The following is a 16,490-nucleotide window of genomic DNA, read 5'->3' on the forward strand; positions in this document are numbered from 1 at the left end:
GTCAATGAGCTTAATTCTTAAGTCATTGAGCTATGGATATTGTAACTTAATACCATTACACCACAACTTACTCAACCGGATTCTAAGATGCATTCCAGTCGAAATAAGAGTATAACAAAGATTTATGAATACCACGAAGCCTCTAGCTATCAACGATATTGTATCATAATTCTAGCACTTTCACTAAACACGACATTCACATGTAATCCGACATAATACATATAACATAAAATTACAAACAAATTATAACTTCATCGTTTTATAAAGTTAAGAAAAAAAAATACCATAACTATGAAACAAGCGTCTCTATTACAATCCAAAAGTTAAAATTATTGATTTATTAGAAAGAAAATAAGCTGATAAAAGGAATCGTTACTCTGCGGAAGTTAATGTGCGGAAGTCAAAATCCCATTTGCTATTATTCAAGGCAACTGGACGTTTCCTATTTAATTTGTTATGTATTGTAAAAAGTTTATATCTTTACTGCATATTATCCTTTCGACAGGGCTTTTGTAACGTATCGTAAAACCCTATTCAATATAACTTTAACATCAATCTATTGGTGACACTTTATAACGGTAACGCGTTTTAACTAACGTCTTTAAAACTCTTTCGTTTGGACAAAAGCGCACGCTAAGTCTTATTTAATACATGATTATACTATTGTTCAACTTTTTGAATGGGCTTCCCTCTTCTACCATTGTAACAGGACTCTCCTTAGTATCCAAAAATTGCAATTTACGTGCTCCCAATATTTTTGGAGCTGTAAACACCACTTTGTCTATTTGTGTTGGAATGCCCTAAATAAATTTTTAAATTTTGATATTTCTACGCTTAGCTAAATTTCAAAATTTCTCACAATAAAATTAGTTCAAACCATAGAAAACAATGAGGCTAACTTGAAACCCCTATTTCTCTTCAAGTGCTAATTAAAAACTGACCCCCACCTGGAATTAGCTTATTGAAAGGATTACTCATTCAAAAGTTAGAGAAGAGGTTACACTTACAAGAGATTATCCACATTATAATAATTGGTCGGGAAATATATAGATAATACTTTTAAAAGAATTAACTCATAATCTGGCTTAAGCCTCATAATGATTGAAAAGGATATCGCCATCGCTAATCAATTCAGGAACGGTTATTACTTATAACAGACTATCATTTTGAGAAAATAGTTGAAGAAGCTGTTCTCCTGGTTTTTTCCTTTTTTGGAATTTGAAGAAGAAATATTGAAAACTATAAATTTATGATTTAAAGAAATCGTCCTAATTTAAATATTATAAATGCGAAAGTTTGTAAGGATGGATGGATGAATATTTGTAACTCTTTAAAGCATAACTACTAAACTGAATGACTGAATTTTGGAATGGAGATACATTATACCCTATATGCCCTATTATGCCAGGTTCCCGCAGGATTCATGAAAGACCGCGTACGGAGCCGCGGGTAACAGCTGGTTATACATAAATAATGCAGTTTTAATTAATTAATTAAATTTAATGTTGATAATGTAGTCTTGTGTAGGATTTTGTTGTAATAAAAAACCAGGAGAACAGCTTCTAAACATCTAGGCTGAATTGACACGCATCCGGCAATCGGTCTCGACCCACTAGCCTCCAACTAGCCGGAACGATGGAATTGCGCTACGGAATATTTAATATAGAACTTGGTCTGTTTATGAATCTGATACCAGTGTGTATTAATTTTAAATAAAACTGTGATTGATACTAGATTATTTCTGAACAAAAAACAATGTAACTTAATTCTGATATTGTATAAAGAATAATATTTGAACTAAATATAATATTTAAACTGCAACGCTGAGTCTAATCAAAAAAACAATGAGTCCTTTTCGCAATCTTAAATGCAGTTGCCTTTAGTAAACCGTTTCATTGCCTAATTAATATCAATTAAATAAACAGAGCATAAATATATAGTTCCAAGACAGTATATTGACTTAATGGCTGCATAATTATTATTAATATACACTGAAATCACAAATTTATAAAACAACAAATAAGAAGTTTCAAGAATGGATCAATTCTTGCAAAAGATAACCAGTAATTTGCCAAATATATCGATTTAGGATAGTACGCATAGACTCGTTATGGGACAATCTGTAAAGTAAATTTTGAGAACGTTATGCAATAACAGAAATGGCAACGTATGGGTTACGGATGCTAAAAACCTAGAAAGTCACATATGTCTTCTAAAACCTCAAATTCAGTCTTGTATTCAGTTATGAATTACCAAAAGATGCATCAGTATCAGGGAATAAACTAAGAGAAAAGGAAATGTTTACGTTCTGGAGGCTGTTGATAATAATTGTTTTCTATTGAATGCACAAACAAACCGGGGTAATTCCAATGATCTTGTATGGTAGGTATAGCGAAACAAAGCGAGTATTGTCTGCATTTTCCATGCTACCACTTAGAAAGTGCATCGCGTGTCGAACGCTAGATACACATCGAGATTGGTAGAATAATTGACTCAAAACATACTCCAATTTGAAACCATTTTGGTTTATGTACCATACGAATATGTAAATTTGTGGTTTATTTGAATACTTTTGAGAAAACTTATGTCCAAACGTGAAAGAGTTATATTTTGCCCAAAATTGCATACAATTTGGTGTAGTCTAAATTCTGAAATCAAATCATTTTATAAAAATTTTCATTTAGCTATATTAATTTGCTAGTCGACTTTTACTTTCGTTGTCTAAAGATTTTATCGTGTCTTGTTTCCAGTTTAATACTGATCACGACAAAGATAAAAGTTTGCATTGTGGGTGTGTCTTAAAAATGTAAAGAGCTATTTTTACCTCAACAAAGTTATTATGATCTACTTTCCCTAAAAATTAGTGTGAAAAAGTGCTAATATAAGTGAACGTAAAACTAACATAGGAAAACTTTTATCCGTAATAACGCTTTCCGTTTAAAACTTATAAATAACAGGTTACAACAGAACCGTTAATGCTGATTAAATTGTGGTACAATTTGTGTTTGACATACAAAATTAGATGCATCTAATTACTTAAATTACTTTATATACACTTCGTTAAAGTAGTCAATCTCCTATTCAAACAACGGTCGTAGGACGTATACAATCAATAATACAATTGACCGCAGTTGGAAACGTTTAGAATTCTATATATTTGGGGCAACTAAACGGCATTCCAGTGCTGTAAAAATCAATAAATTTACCATTTAGTTCACAAGAACAATCGATAGCACGATGTTACTAAAGTTATTTTGTATATGTACAAAAAGGAAAGCTTGCACTCAAAACTAATTCAACGTAACCTTTAGGGATAATAATAGCGCAGCCCTAACTATTTTATAAATAAATCAATAAATACATAAATCCTTACTAAAGTATCGTAACGAGACATAAATCATAGATTATAGAAGATAAATTGTCGTATTACAGAACTGAAAAACAGCTATCAATTGCTTTACCAGTTCTTGAACGATACAGATTATTCGCTAGCCTCATTGTGTTGCAATTTAATGCTCTGATTGCAAACATCACCATAATACGTAGCGGCAAACTCTGAATACAGACAGATAGTGTTGCTGCTTAATTTCGTAACGCCAACAATTTGGACAACGCTGTTTTGGTAACCGGCTTGGACACGTTCAAATGTATACTTACTGTTAAAATACATCGTTGTAATTCTATTTCAGTTACTGCTTTTGAATTGATTAAAGCGCATACTAAGGTTTTTCATCCAATTCTATGATAAAACGTACAACCCTAAACTGTACCAATGCTAAAACTATTTGAGTGGCTAAAACAAAAATGTTCATTCATTCATGTTCAACAAGTTTGCAAAACTTTGAAACAATAAAGAATCTCTTAAGAACGTAAGATTATGTGATATATATACAGTTTATTTTTAACTTGAGATTAAGTGGAGCGTTGCAAAGTGTATCGTGTTGCACAGTAATCTGAAACTTCAAACTGCGAGATCTTAAAATATTGCGCTTATAAATTGTAATACAGCGAACGAAAAATTCTAACTAAAGTTAATCATAAAATATTGAAAACTAAACTATAATAATCAGTAAGTATACCTCTAACGAAAATACAGCAATACATTTATAATAACACAACAAAATTATAATATGAAGAAAAATCTGCTCACGATCTGAAGTCGACCGATACTGGTTGACCCTGAAACGGACAACAGCTGCCGGTGTCTCGTTTAATTTATTTTTTTTCCTGCATCGACTAGTATCTGAAATCATTGCGAACTATTCGGACATGTCTTTCAACTAAGATAATGTATCGAGAGATAAATACTGACGATTTCCACAGAGGCATAAGTGCATCAGTTTAAAGTGAAGTGATAATGTGATGTAGTAAAAAAATGTTGAAAAATGGTATCAGACAGACCCCCGCTGAATGGCGGAGTTGGTACGCCGAGGCCGCGGACTTTTCGAAGGAATTGTGGCGATCAAGGTGCTATAGACTTCTTGATCCGCTTTATCGATATTTATCATTAGCATAAACATATATGGCAAGCATGACGCGAGACCGGTATTTAGGCCCAAGTGACTCAGTTATTGTGACAACCAGTAAAATATGCCCATTCCGATTTCACTTACAGACCACACGTGCTAATTGTACCTAAAGTTGTCTTTGTTGTCCGAGCAATTTAGCTACGAACCATTCCAATGCCTTTGATCTGCCTTTCATTTAAATCTTCAACGTAGAATGTACTGACATCCTTGTGCTTTCAAGTAATTATTTAACCCTTTCACAATTTGTACCGAGTCGTATGCCGCGATCATGCTTTATTTCTCGCTCAATTTATATATAATCAAAGCGGAATCAATGTCTAAATCACCTTGACCGTTCTTTTAGTCTCTGTGACGTCACCATCAAAAGTTTACATAAATACAAGCGCAAAGTGCACGTATTATAGCGAGAATGACGAAACACCTAAACGAGTTCGTAAAACCGTCGAGGATAAAGTGAAGTTCATCGAAGTGCTCGAACAGACATGGTGGCTGAGCGTGAGAACAGTTTTGCGTGACGGAGAATTCGAGATACAGGATCTTGTTGCATTTATTGGTATGCATTACACACATATTGCACATTTTGCCAGAATTGGATTTTTTTTTTTTGATGACTGCAATCACACCTTATGGTAATGCAGCCTAAGGTGGAGCGCGCTTGCCTAGACGATGCCTCTTCACTCTTGATTTGAAGGTACTCATATTGTAGGTACTGGGAAAAATGGAATCGGAAACGAAGATACAAAGCGCTTCGTACGCGTACGCGGTATATCAACCACGTAGGGATTCAGATCCTTACGGTGCCTCGCGGTTCGATGGTAAAAAGGTGAGGGGGGGAACTAGATCAAATGGTTCTTGAGCACACTCTCCAAAATATATATTATAGAATACCGAAAGGCAGGCAACCTTGTGCCTATGCTCCAAACTCTGAAGTTCATCAAATTCATGTTATAAATGCAAAAGTGTGGTTGTTTGTTTGTCCTTACTCTACGCCCTAACTAAGCAACCAATCAACTTGATTTTTGGGAAAGAGTTAGTTGAAAAGACAGTAAGTAACATAGTTTAGTAACGTTTATTCTAGGAAAACAAACTATTTCCACGGTGTGTGTAAAAAACCGTAATAAACACTGGCCAAGAACGCGGTTAACAGCTAATAACTTTATAGTTTTCTTTAACTGCAATCGCTAAAAACTAAGGTGCATTTGAGTGAAATGGCATATTCCTTTCCTATGAATACCCAAATTTTGATATCCCTAAGTTAATAGCATCTATGAAACGTCGGAGCAAAATGCATCGTACGTTTCCTTGTAACTTCTGAATAACAACGATATGGGGATGATGTTGATCAAGATAATAGAATTAAGGATTCTTAAAATGATCAACAAATCAAAACCAAATGTACTCGTAGCAGAAAGACTGGCATTAATAGCTTTGATAAACCTGGCCATTAGAAATGACTTGGCCAACTTGTCTCAACTCAGTTGTTTAATATAGAAATTAACATTTTAAATGTAATATTTTTAATACTAGAACAAGTGATTTATATTCGATAATAAACAAGCAAACTAATCAAGTTATATTACAACTTACAAGTTTATGTATAAATCATACAGCTAGTTATTTATTTAGTCGGAGCTACTAATAATGTTACTGGTTACTGCGTAGTGTGGGTTTTATTAATGGCGAAGAAAATCACTTTCACTTAGAACTATACTTGAAGCCCAGTTAGAAAACAGATCTAATTGATACTAAAGAGTGCAGTCTCTAGATCTAAGACTCGTGAAGAGCGTCCTGCAGGGCACACTATAAGCCCAAAACTATAATTCTTACATATTTTTAATTAAATAGGAGAAAAACTGGCTATAACTAAAGAAACATGAAAGCAAGATTGAAAGGGTGATAAAAAGTGTGATACGTTTCCACCATTGTGGTCATAACTTAACCTAAGTAGGCTCTATTAATTGGGCCAATATGCTAAGAGCACTTGACTGAATATCCTTGAAGATATTATTTATATACCATAGGTTATGTTACTTGTCCTTCACATTAAAAGAAATCTCATCGATGGAGACGAATGCAAATATCTATCAGGCAGACGCCGATCTCTTTGTTGCTGTTCTCCGTCGATGAGGATGAGATCCCTTAGTAGAGCGATTTAGATTATTTTTCGCTAGCGAGCGAGGCCTTCTTTTATCCCAAAAAAGTAGTGCTTTGATAAAACAGTTTGTATGCCATTTGTGGTAGATTGTTGCTTGACATTTAATTTATTGTATTAGAACCTTGTGCTGTTTCCTTATTTTTAATACACGGAATCCATTTTATCCAGGAAAACCTATTAATAGTTAATTGTCTCACGCAGTAGCTAAGAAATTAGCGGAGAAAATGTACGTAAGTTATTAGTACATTCGGGCGAAATCGCGAGTTGATTCTGTATCTCACATTGCAGAGACACTTTAAATATATAGGTACTGCACCAGCAGCGGTTTCTTGAACATCAAATTCAAATTCAAAAATGTTTTATTCGTGTAGACCTTATCACAGGCACGCCCTGCACTTCACGCGCCCTGAAGAACCCACAACAGACTTAGCCAGGTTTTTTTTTTCCATCAAAATCGAGTTAATTAACTGAATCAGGCACGCACATTAAAATGTCATCTAATGATCGGATCGTACTCGAAACGGTAAGGTGATTACCACTATTACCTTTCAATATTAATGATTCATCATTACTGTGGTTCATAGTATACTTATCGTGTAATTACGGGTTAACCAATATTGCAAAATTGACCGCACTGCCTTTACAATTATTTTAATAGCTTCCAGGTTTTTATTACTTTTATTATCATCTATGTCACTCAATAGTTCTTGTTTAAGTTTTACTTCTTTTGGCGCTAAAGGAAAAAAATATGAGAGTAAATATTTACGATCCGCGCGCACACCGTCACGGAAAACCGTCACCCTGAAGTTAGCTGTAGTAAAAAATTATGTTTTTTAATAAAAGTTTTGACACTGTGCACTTTGAATTGTCAAAGTCTGCGGGCTCATTCCGGTGATTTAATTGTACAAACAAAAATCCCAAATTTTAATGTTGAAACTTGGTTTTCCGATAGTGAGATAACTCGATGATGCGTTGTAATAAGTCTTTCAATGTATTAAATACCTTTTTCTATTGTAAGAGTAGTTTTTTCTACAAACGCAGAATAAGGCGAAAGATAACTGTCTTGAAAAGATTTTTATATTGTTACGCCAAAGAAGTATAACTTCTAACGCGTGTACATAAGCACACACACGTTTTTTTTTAATGCTCGCATAGTTATCGCAGACTTTATATAAACTTGTATTGAATTGTGTTTGAGGAAGATTTTTTCTTGTAATTATGATTGTCCATCTATGATACAGACTACGTTCATTATCATACGTAATATTTAAATATCTAATTATTTAAACATGCGTAATAGGTATATTTCATTCATATATTCATTTCTAAATGAAGAAAGCATGGAACTTTATCTTCGTCACTTTCTTATTTATTATGTATCTTAATTTTGTTTGTGCCGCCAAGCGCTTTAGCGTTCCGGTACGATGACGAGTAGAAACCCAATTAAGGGAATGGGTTAAATATAAGTGCCAGAACCCTAACAAGCTAGCCCGCTGCCATTTTTCTCCCAATGTAAATAATAAGGCTAATCCATAATCTTTAGATTGAATTTATCCGTGTATGTAATAATGAATAATTGTTAATAATTCATTGTAAAGTCTCATAAAAACATCTCCCGAGGATGCTCTGGTTTCGGAGCGAAACGTGAGTAGAGGATACATTGCCGAGGATCTTTTTGGTGTGGAGTATAAGTATTGAAGAAATTATAAATAACACCATACAGATTCACCTGCTGTTCGCGGATTGCAGCAAATTAAGCTTAATTTTCATAATATATATTTAAGTTTACAATAATATTATTTTTTAAGTAAATGGATAATTTTGGTGAATAATAGGTACATCTATTTATAAACCAGCTTTCTTCTCGATGTATCTTTGAATACTTGTTTTGCTATACACAAGTAAAATCTTTATTTAGCTCTTCCGAGAATTATTAGCTGTTTTTCATTAGTTCCACTCCACTTTAGTTTTTCGTTCAAGCGTGGTTTTCCTTTGTAAATTTATAAAATGTAAGAATAGCAAAATATTTTAGGTAAGTTACTTACTTACTTTTCCTTTTTTTATAATATTTTATTAGTGTTTTTACCTACACTTGGAGGAATTATCAATTTTATAAATTTAAAATGCATATAAAAATTTAGAGAGTCGCAGGTTCAAATCCTGTCGGTTCCGATATTTTTTATATACATTTAAAATTTTTTTTCCTCTTGGTTAAGTGTGAGCTGTCTTTGAAACTCTTTAAGAGTAGGAGAGCTACTTGTGACAGAGTTCCAGGGTAGTACTACCGTGCTTATTTCACAATGCTATGTTCCGGTCTGAAGGGCGTGGATGCCAGAGTAATTACAGGCACATGGGAATTTACATATACATCTCAGGTTAATGTTAACCGGGAAACACTTCGCAGGATGTGTTTTTACATGGCCTGCGAAGTTTTGCTCTGTTTATGGGCGATGGTTTTGCACTTACTTTTATATATATGTATATATATATATATTTATATAATTTGAAATGTAAAATATAAAGTATATATATGTATATATATAATCTCGGGATCAGCTCCAACGAATTTCATGAAATTTAGTATACAGGGTGTTTCGGGGGCGATAAATCGATCTAGCTAGGATTAATTTATATTGAAATCTCGGAATTATTCATTGGACATACGACTATTTTTTTAAGTCCACTCATTCGCGGACGAAGTCGCGTTGATCCGCTAGTATATATAAAATGCAAAGGTGACTGACTGACTGACTGACCTATCAACGCATAGCTCTAACCACTTGACGGATCGGGCTGAAATTTTGCACACATATAGTTATTACAACGTAGGCATCTGCTAAGAGAGGATTTTAGAACACTCCAACCCTAAGAGGGTTTAATGGTGTACGAAAGTTTATATAAAATCCTACATTTACTAAATTTTTTTTGAAGTTAAATCTATTTCAGGTTGTTGAATAAAAATCAAGAAATAAGTATTTCACAAATATTAAAAATTCCATTTCCTAATATAGGCATCAAATAGGGGTTGAAAATGTATAGGAAAGATTTTCTAATTAATTTACGTTCATATTTTCTATTTAAAGCAAGAAATTATTTTTTAACATTTGTAGTTAAAATTTACCAAATCGAAATTAAACTTAACGCGAGCGAAGCCGCGGGCAAAGCTAGTTAGTTTAGTTGCTAATTCTGAAAACAAAACTATCCTTTAATTAAATTGGCAACAGATACTTTTCAAGTAAGGTACCTGTCCTAAAATGCAGTGACAAAATGTCAAGGCTCCAGCGCAGTCTTGCGGTAAGGTGTATATATAATATATATCTATATATGCCTCTTACATAACGTGACCATTCCGTGAGGCAACCTCAACACGCACGTCTGGCGGGTTTTCGCAACATTATTCCAACTCCACAATAGCCTCAGCTTGTACTAGCGAGCTAAGTTAAATACGTTTAGGCACAGAATTAAGAACGTACAGAAACCGTGTACTGTATGTCTGTGAAGCATCAAAAATCACTCCACTTTAGTAGTGTTTCTCGAATAGGCGGTTTTTCACTTCATTTCATTTAGCAGTTGAGATTAATTCTTTTACCTCTAATGTTCTAAACGTTTATCATAAAATGTGAAAATGAGAAAAGTTTGTGAGCTAGCAACATTCCGCGGATGTCAAATGAGACCTATTTAGGTACCTACATGGGTCATCGTTGAAATTATTCATCAAATAACCGGTGTAGCAGTGACTTTTGCTTTTTTTTGGACTTGTTTAACGAACTTTTGTAACGCATCTTGGTCGCATTAACTTGAAGGTCCTTTAGTGGCATTAGGAGAGCTTTTTGCGTCAGAACTTGTCACAAAAGTACCTGCTACTGATATGGTTATTTCTGCCGCTAAGCAGCGTTGTTGCAATGCTGCGTGCAAGGCGTGTCTGGCTGTGTAATTACGGGCACCTACGCCTCAAGTTGATGGACACAGAACGGCACGTTGCAGGACGTGCTCTTAGTATGCCCTGCGACTTCTTAAAGTGAAATCAAATTTGTTAATATTAAATCAATCGGCTAAAGATAATGGTTGGAAAATAAAATAAACTATTCACACAAATCTTATTTTGCTAATAGAAAAAGGGAATTATTTCATCAAATTAGTGTATTGTCATCGGTCCTCGAAAGTTTAAACGGAATCCGACCGTTTGAAGAGGGTCAAAATCAAGTTCACAAAGTCGGTTACACAAATACAAACAAAAAAACAGGTGAAGCTAAAGAAGAGCTTGTAAAGCTGAACACATTTGTATCGGGATTTCAAACATTTGTTAATAGCATTAGTGATCGATGGTTAAAACTTAAAAGTCATTATTTTATCTTTGCAGAATGCAATAGCAGCGACTCGGGCCACTCGATGGTTAAAAGTCGTACTTTTATCTTTGCAGAATTCAATAGCAGCGACTCGGGCCACTCGATGGTTAAAAGTCATACTTTTATCTTTGCAGAATGCAATAACAGCGACTCGGGCCACTCGATGGTTAAAAGTCATACTTTTATCTTTGCAGAATGCAATAGCAGCGACTCGGGCCACTCGATGGTTAAAATTCATTATTTTATCTTTGCAGAATGTGATAGCAGCGACTCTGGCCACTTCTACGAGTCCCTCGAACCAGCGGCACCGCACCTGCCGCTGCCGCCAGTGCCGCCCATCCCGCTTGAGGACGACTTCGACTCCTTCGACAGCGACAGCGATACCGATGACCATGACAAGGTTAGTACCATGCTAAAAAACTACTTACTACTTGAAAATAAACGAATTTCCTCGTTGGTGTCTATCATATTAGACTGCAGATCATTCTGCAAATAAGAAATTCTTAGTACCAGCCCGGATTTTGGATATCGATGGTGATTGACACCCGTGCAAGTCAAGTCAATTCAAATATTTCTTTATTCAAATAGGCACATAGATGGCACTTTTGATTGTGATAGGGTGATATGACACATATATATAAAAATACGTAAATATATTGTGTGTTGGTTATTCGAACCAGCTCACGAGAACCCGATCAGCTGGTCTATAAAAATTACAGGTACTAGGAAAAAGATATAAACGACCAAATATTGTAGCGGAGTAAACGAATTTAATTAAAATTTTGTTATATAAAGTTTTGACCGTAAATAATCTAGAATAATAGAATTAGACACTTTTCACACTATCTAGTCCACAACATAGTCAGTCCACACTATCAGCTCAATCGTACTGCTGTCATTGGCGTTGACATGACGTTCCTCCCGGCAACTGTGTTTCCTGCCTCGTATAATTTTAGTACCTTTAAGGCCAGAGTGAAAAGACTTTTTCTAGGAAAGCTTGCTCCAACCTAGACCTCATCATTGCTTTCTAACGGGCATGGTTGTCGTCAAGCGCTGGCTTATCGTTAATAAAGAAAAATATAATGTATTGGGTAGTTTGACCTTCTTTGACACAGAAAGTGAATACGCGGAAGTTAAAACAATCACGTGCACACAATTATAATGATGATCACTAAAAAAACTATATATATTGCAGACTTTACAACCGCAATCGCCCCCCGCGCTGCCAGCGTCGAGGCTTCCCAACCCTCCCATCGGTGGGGGGCCCTACACGCTCACGAAGATTGCGAATGCCGCTCAACGCAAGATGCGCCAGATCAAACGGAATCTCACTAAGCGATATTCTGGTACGTTCCGGAGTCACTAAAAAATACATATTATTACAAATTCTTTTTTTTTTTAAGAATTACCTACTTTTAATGTCAAGATTTTTTGTGTCAAGTTTTTTTAAAGAAACTAAAATAAAAAAAATTAAATATTAAAAAACTTATTCCGATACCGGGAATCGAACCCGAGCCTCCTGGGTGAGAGCCAGGTATCCTAGCCACTAGACCATATCGGATATGTGTAAACTGCTCAAAGTATCGAATCTTATAACCATTTCTTTGATTTACAGTTGTAAGTTTGTTTATATTCCTCTTTATTATCGTAATTAGAGACATTGCCAGCATTATGGTGAAAAGTTAAGCTGAGAAAATGTTTAGAAATTTATTTCATCTTAACCTATTGCAGCTTTTTCTACAAAGGTTTACTGTACATTTGGTGGCACATTTTTCATGTCTAATGATCTGATTGGGAAAATGGGACGACACTTCTTAACGCTTAACTCGAATTTATAAAGGGACCACTTCTTTAGCAGAGTTGCTATTTTTGTAGCAAAAGTTACGCGTTACCGACATACATGTTTATAATATAATATACTTATGCGTTGTGTACAAATTACCATGCTTATTTTTTTACATTTTTTTTAAATCTTATTATATTGTTTGCAGTTGCAATGGACGGCAAACCGTTCACCAAGTCATCGGGCAACCAAAATGGGACTTACGACGTGCCGAAGAACCATCCGAAAACCAAGTCACCCAATATATACGCCAACTACGAAAAACCCGAAATCCAGCACGTTTATTCCAATGTCAACTTTAATGACACAAAGAATGCACTGAATAAGGCTGAGAATCCCTTGGCAAAGATGACTGGTACTTTTAAGGAGGAGCTTAAAACTGTGATAGGGGAAAAGGGGGGTATTAAGACCGGGGTAATGGACCGAGGGGTTAATAAATCTGGAGTAGAGAAAACAATTACTAAGGCTGCAGCGGAGAAAGGGGTTAATAGGTAATTATAGCTAGAAATCTTTCCATTTATGTAATTTATCTATATTCCAACCGTATGTGTTCTTGACCATTTGAACCCGCCTTGCCAACTCTGCTATCACTGCAAGTTGGTGTAATGTTATGGGTTTTAAGTCCATAGCCGTTATAAAAAAAGTACATAATATACAACGTGTAACACGAAATACTGTTGAAAGGTGCAGAAGTATATTTCATAAGGAATCATCCTGTATAAAATACTAATAATTTCACTGCAAACTAATTCAACAAATTTTATGTGTTTACTTGTGGCAACCCTAATGAAGATAAAAGACCACTACGTGCATAGTATCTACACTTCGAGACGCGTACCTAATTAAGTGACGGGAGTCACTTTATTTTAATTTTGCATGTGATGTTAGGGCTGTATCTAATTTATTTCAGTAAAACTATGGCAGATTAATCTTAAAGACGTTAAATAATGTACTTCAAAAGCCTCTGATGTATTATTTTGATTTTCATTTACACGTTGTAAGTATAGATAATATGATACGGCAAATGTTATCATGGGCTTTGTCATCAATTGCCTTTGACAGTTCACTGCTGGACTGTTCCAACGGAAGGGGTTTGCACATAATCGCCACGCTTAGAAGACGGGCGTTATATCCCTTTGACCCCTTTGTCACCCCTGTCATGAAACGACACGGCACGGTAACAAAGAGATAGATGAAAACATAATTTATCATATCATGCCGCTACTTCAAACGAATACTTGAATGAATGAATGAATATACTTTTATTGCACACCACAAAAAGTACATAAAAAGAAAAGTATAACAAAACAACGTTTACAATTTTGCAGCCTTATTGTTTCATAGCGATTTCTTCCAGGCTACCAATGGCGAAGAAAACTAAAACAGTAAAATAAATATATCATTACTTAAATAAATTTATATAAAACAATATTTGTAACTAAACACAAATTTACTTATTTATTATAAGTAACTACCAATACAAATGGTGGTTTCGAAGACGTTTTAGATTTTATTTAGTTTTACATAGTTTATTTGAGGTTATATTTATAAAACAAATGTGAAAGAAAGAAATAAATATATTTAATTACAAATATAATACATAAAAATAATACTACTTATAAATTAATAAATTAAAAATGAAACAAAATAAATAAAAAAAAAAAAAAAAAAAAATTTAAAATAAAAAAATATTTGATTTGAATGATTTTTTAAATAAATAAATAATACTTCTATATTAAATTTTTTTTTCACTCTCATAGGTCCAGCTTAGGCGAAAAAAGGAATAGCAATGGCGATGTCCCTCCCCCTTTACCAGACAAGCCTCCCCCAGAGAAGCCCACGACGCCCACTAGTGATACCAAGAGCAGTGGGACGCTATCCAGGAAGGCATACTTCTCCTTCAAGTCGAGGTTCCGGCGAGCGACATCTATGGCAGTGGACATCAACTCAGACGTTCCCAGCGCGTTGAAGATTACCAACTCCACGTTCTATTTGACCGACTCTATGGACGGCGATTCGGGGTTTAGCAACTGGTAAGATTTTTTTAAATTGGTCAAAATATAACAAGATGTCGGCTCTGCCGAAGAAACATAAAATTTAAAAAAATGTCATAATCTTTTGTATCACCAATATGCTTTAAGAAACTCTTTTAAGACTCAAATTACTGGACTAAGTTTCGATATATCCGGCTTGTTGTGAACTTAACCTCTTCGAGGGTAACAACATCACATATACCATTTTAAGTTATTGAAAAGTAGAGTTTATAGGCTTATAATTCTATTAAAAACTTCATCAGTCTTAAATTTTTTTATTTTTTATTTTTAATAATGACCGACCTGGTATTGAGCTCGGGAAAGAAGATCCAATCATTCGTCTGTAGAAGTTATATATCATTATATAGCGCTCATGTGTCAAACTTCAAAAGCACGTTTAGTTTGTTACGTATGGAGGGTAGAGGTAAGGAGAGTTATCTGTGTATATGAAAAAGTGTCGTCAAAATGTATTAAATTAGGATGGCGCCACATTTGCATCAGGGTAACTCTTAAAAGAAGCGCCAAATATAAATATTGTTAGAGTAGGCTTGAAAAATAAACAAGGAAGTATGGAGATACAAGGAAATAAGGTTATATTTACCACAATATTTTGTACAACGTAAGTTGTTGAAATTCTCAATAATTAACTACTTTAGTCGATAATGACATTAAATTTTTTAACTCGGCATTTTTCAATTCATCTACGATTGCTACATTCATACCATACCCTGTGCATCCACCAGCACCATTGTGGAGGATTTTTGAACTGTTATTTAGCGCATACACTGGACACTTTTTCAACTTTTCTCCCATATAAGATGACTCTCCTTACCTCTACCCTCCATATTTGTTACGTCATTGATACTGGTGGCGCCACCTAGTTCGATAAAGTGGAAACACCGCCACGGGGCTATAAGTAAAAATAAATCACGCTAGCCTGTTTTATTTATAGCCCTATATATTATATTATTATTCATCTAGGCCAAGTATATTACATATGTGTGCTGGGGAATCTGTATATGGGAAACTCAAGCTGTGAGAAAAAAAAATTGTTTCCATTACATACTTTACAAGTGCGACCTTCGACGAGTAAATACTGTCCGATAAAGAAGTAACCTTTAACAGTACCGGAAACATTTTTTAAACATTCTTCGAATCATCATCAACGTCATCCTCAGACTCCCCTCTCATAGGAGAGGGTTTTAGAGATCAAACCCTTCACGCTGCTTTTATATGGATTGGCGTTTAACGATTATTGACATAAGATAAGATATAATTACTAACTTAATAAACAAATGAACACGATTTTCGAGAGAAGGATGTACATGAGCGTACCCAGCTTCTGGTCTAGGTCTATTTTTAGGTCAGAACGTCCGCAGCTGTTTTGCGAAAATTTGTTTAGAAAATTTTTTTAAAATTTAAAATTTTTTTATTTTTTTTTTTTTTTTTGTTTTTTTTTTTTGAATTTTTCTATAATCGATATTGAATTAACAACTGTATTTTTTTTTTAATTTTGTCAGTCAGTCTGACTGTCCTGTATCTTGGCCGACATACGTCTTTAAAAGTGTTCATTAATTTTGTACG

The 16,490-nt window shown here is 34.5% G+C and overlaps 1 protein-coding gene and 1 non-coding gene across 8 annotated transcripts in view; one reads left to right on the forward strand and one right to left on the reverse strand.

Moving 5' to 3' along the window:
- LOC120624469 (rho guanine nucleotide exchange factor 15) overlaps positions 1–16,490 on the forward strand; it is a 158,020-nt gene that overhangs the window by 110,755 nt on the left and 30,775 nt on the right. For 5 of the 7 annotated variants that reach the window (XM_039891031.1, XM_039891035.1, XM_039891034.1 and 2 more), the window contains 4 exons: positions 11,285–11,430; positions 12,226–12,376; positions 13,022–13,364; positions 14,634–14,906. In XM_039891031.1, the coding sequence (XP_039746965.1) occupies positions 11,285–11,430; positions 12,226–12,376; positions 13,022–13,364; positions 14,634–14,906 (913 nt within the window). Of the gene's footprint in view, positions 1–4,325; positions 4,468–4,872; positions 5,083–11,284; positions 11,431–12,225; positions 12,377–13,021; positions 13,365–14,633; positions 14,907–16,490 lie in introns of those variants that run through there. The other 2 variants (XM_039891036.1, XM_039891037.1) reach the window with 1 other exon arrangement.
- Positions 12,520–12,591, reverse strand: Trnae-cuc. The gene has a single exon. It is a non-coding gene; the product is annotated as a tRNA-Glu (tRNA).

Source organism: Pararge aegeria, chromosome 6 (genome assembly GCF_905163445.1).
Source record: "Pararge aegeria chromosome 6, ilParAegt1.1, whole genome shotgun sequence".
Taxonomy (NCBI): domain Eukaryota; kingdom Metazoa; phylum Arthropoda; class Insecta; order Lepidoptera; family Nymphalidae; genus Pararge; species Pararge aegeria.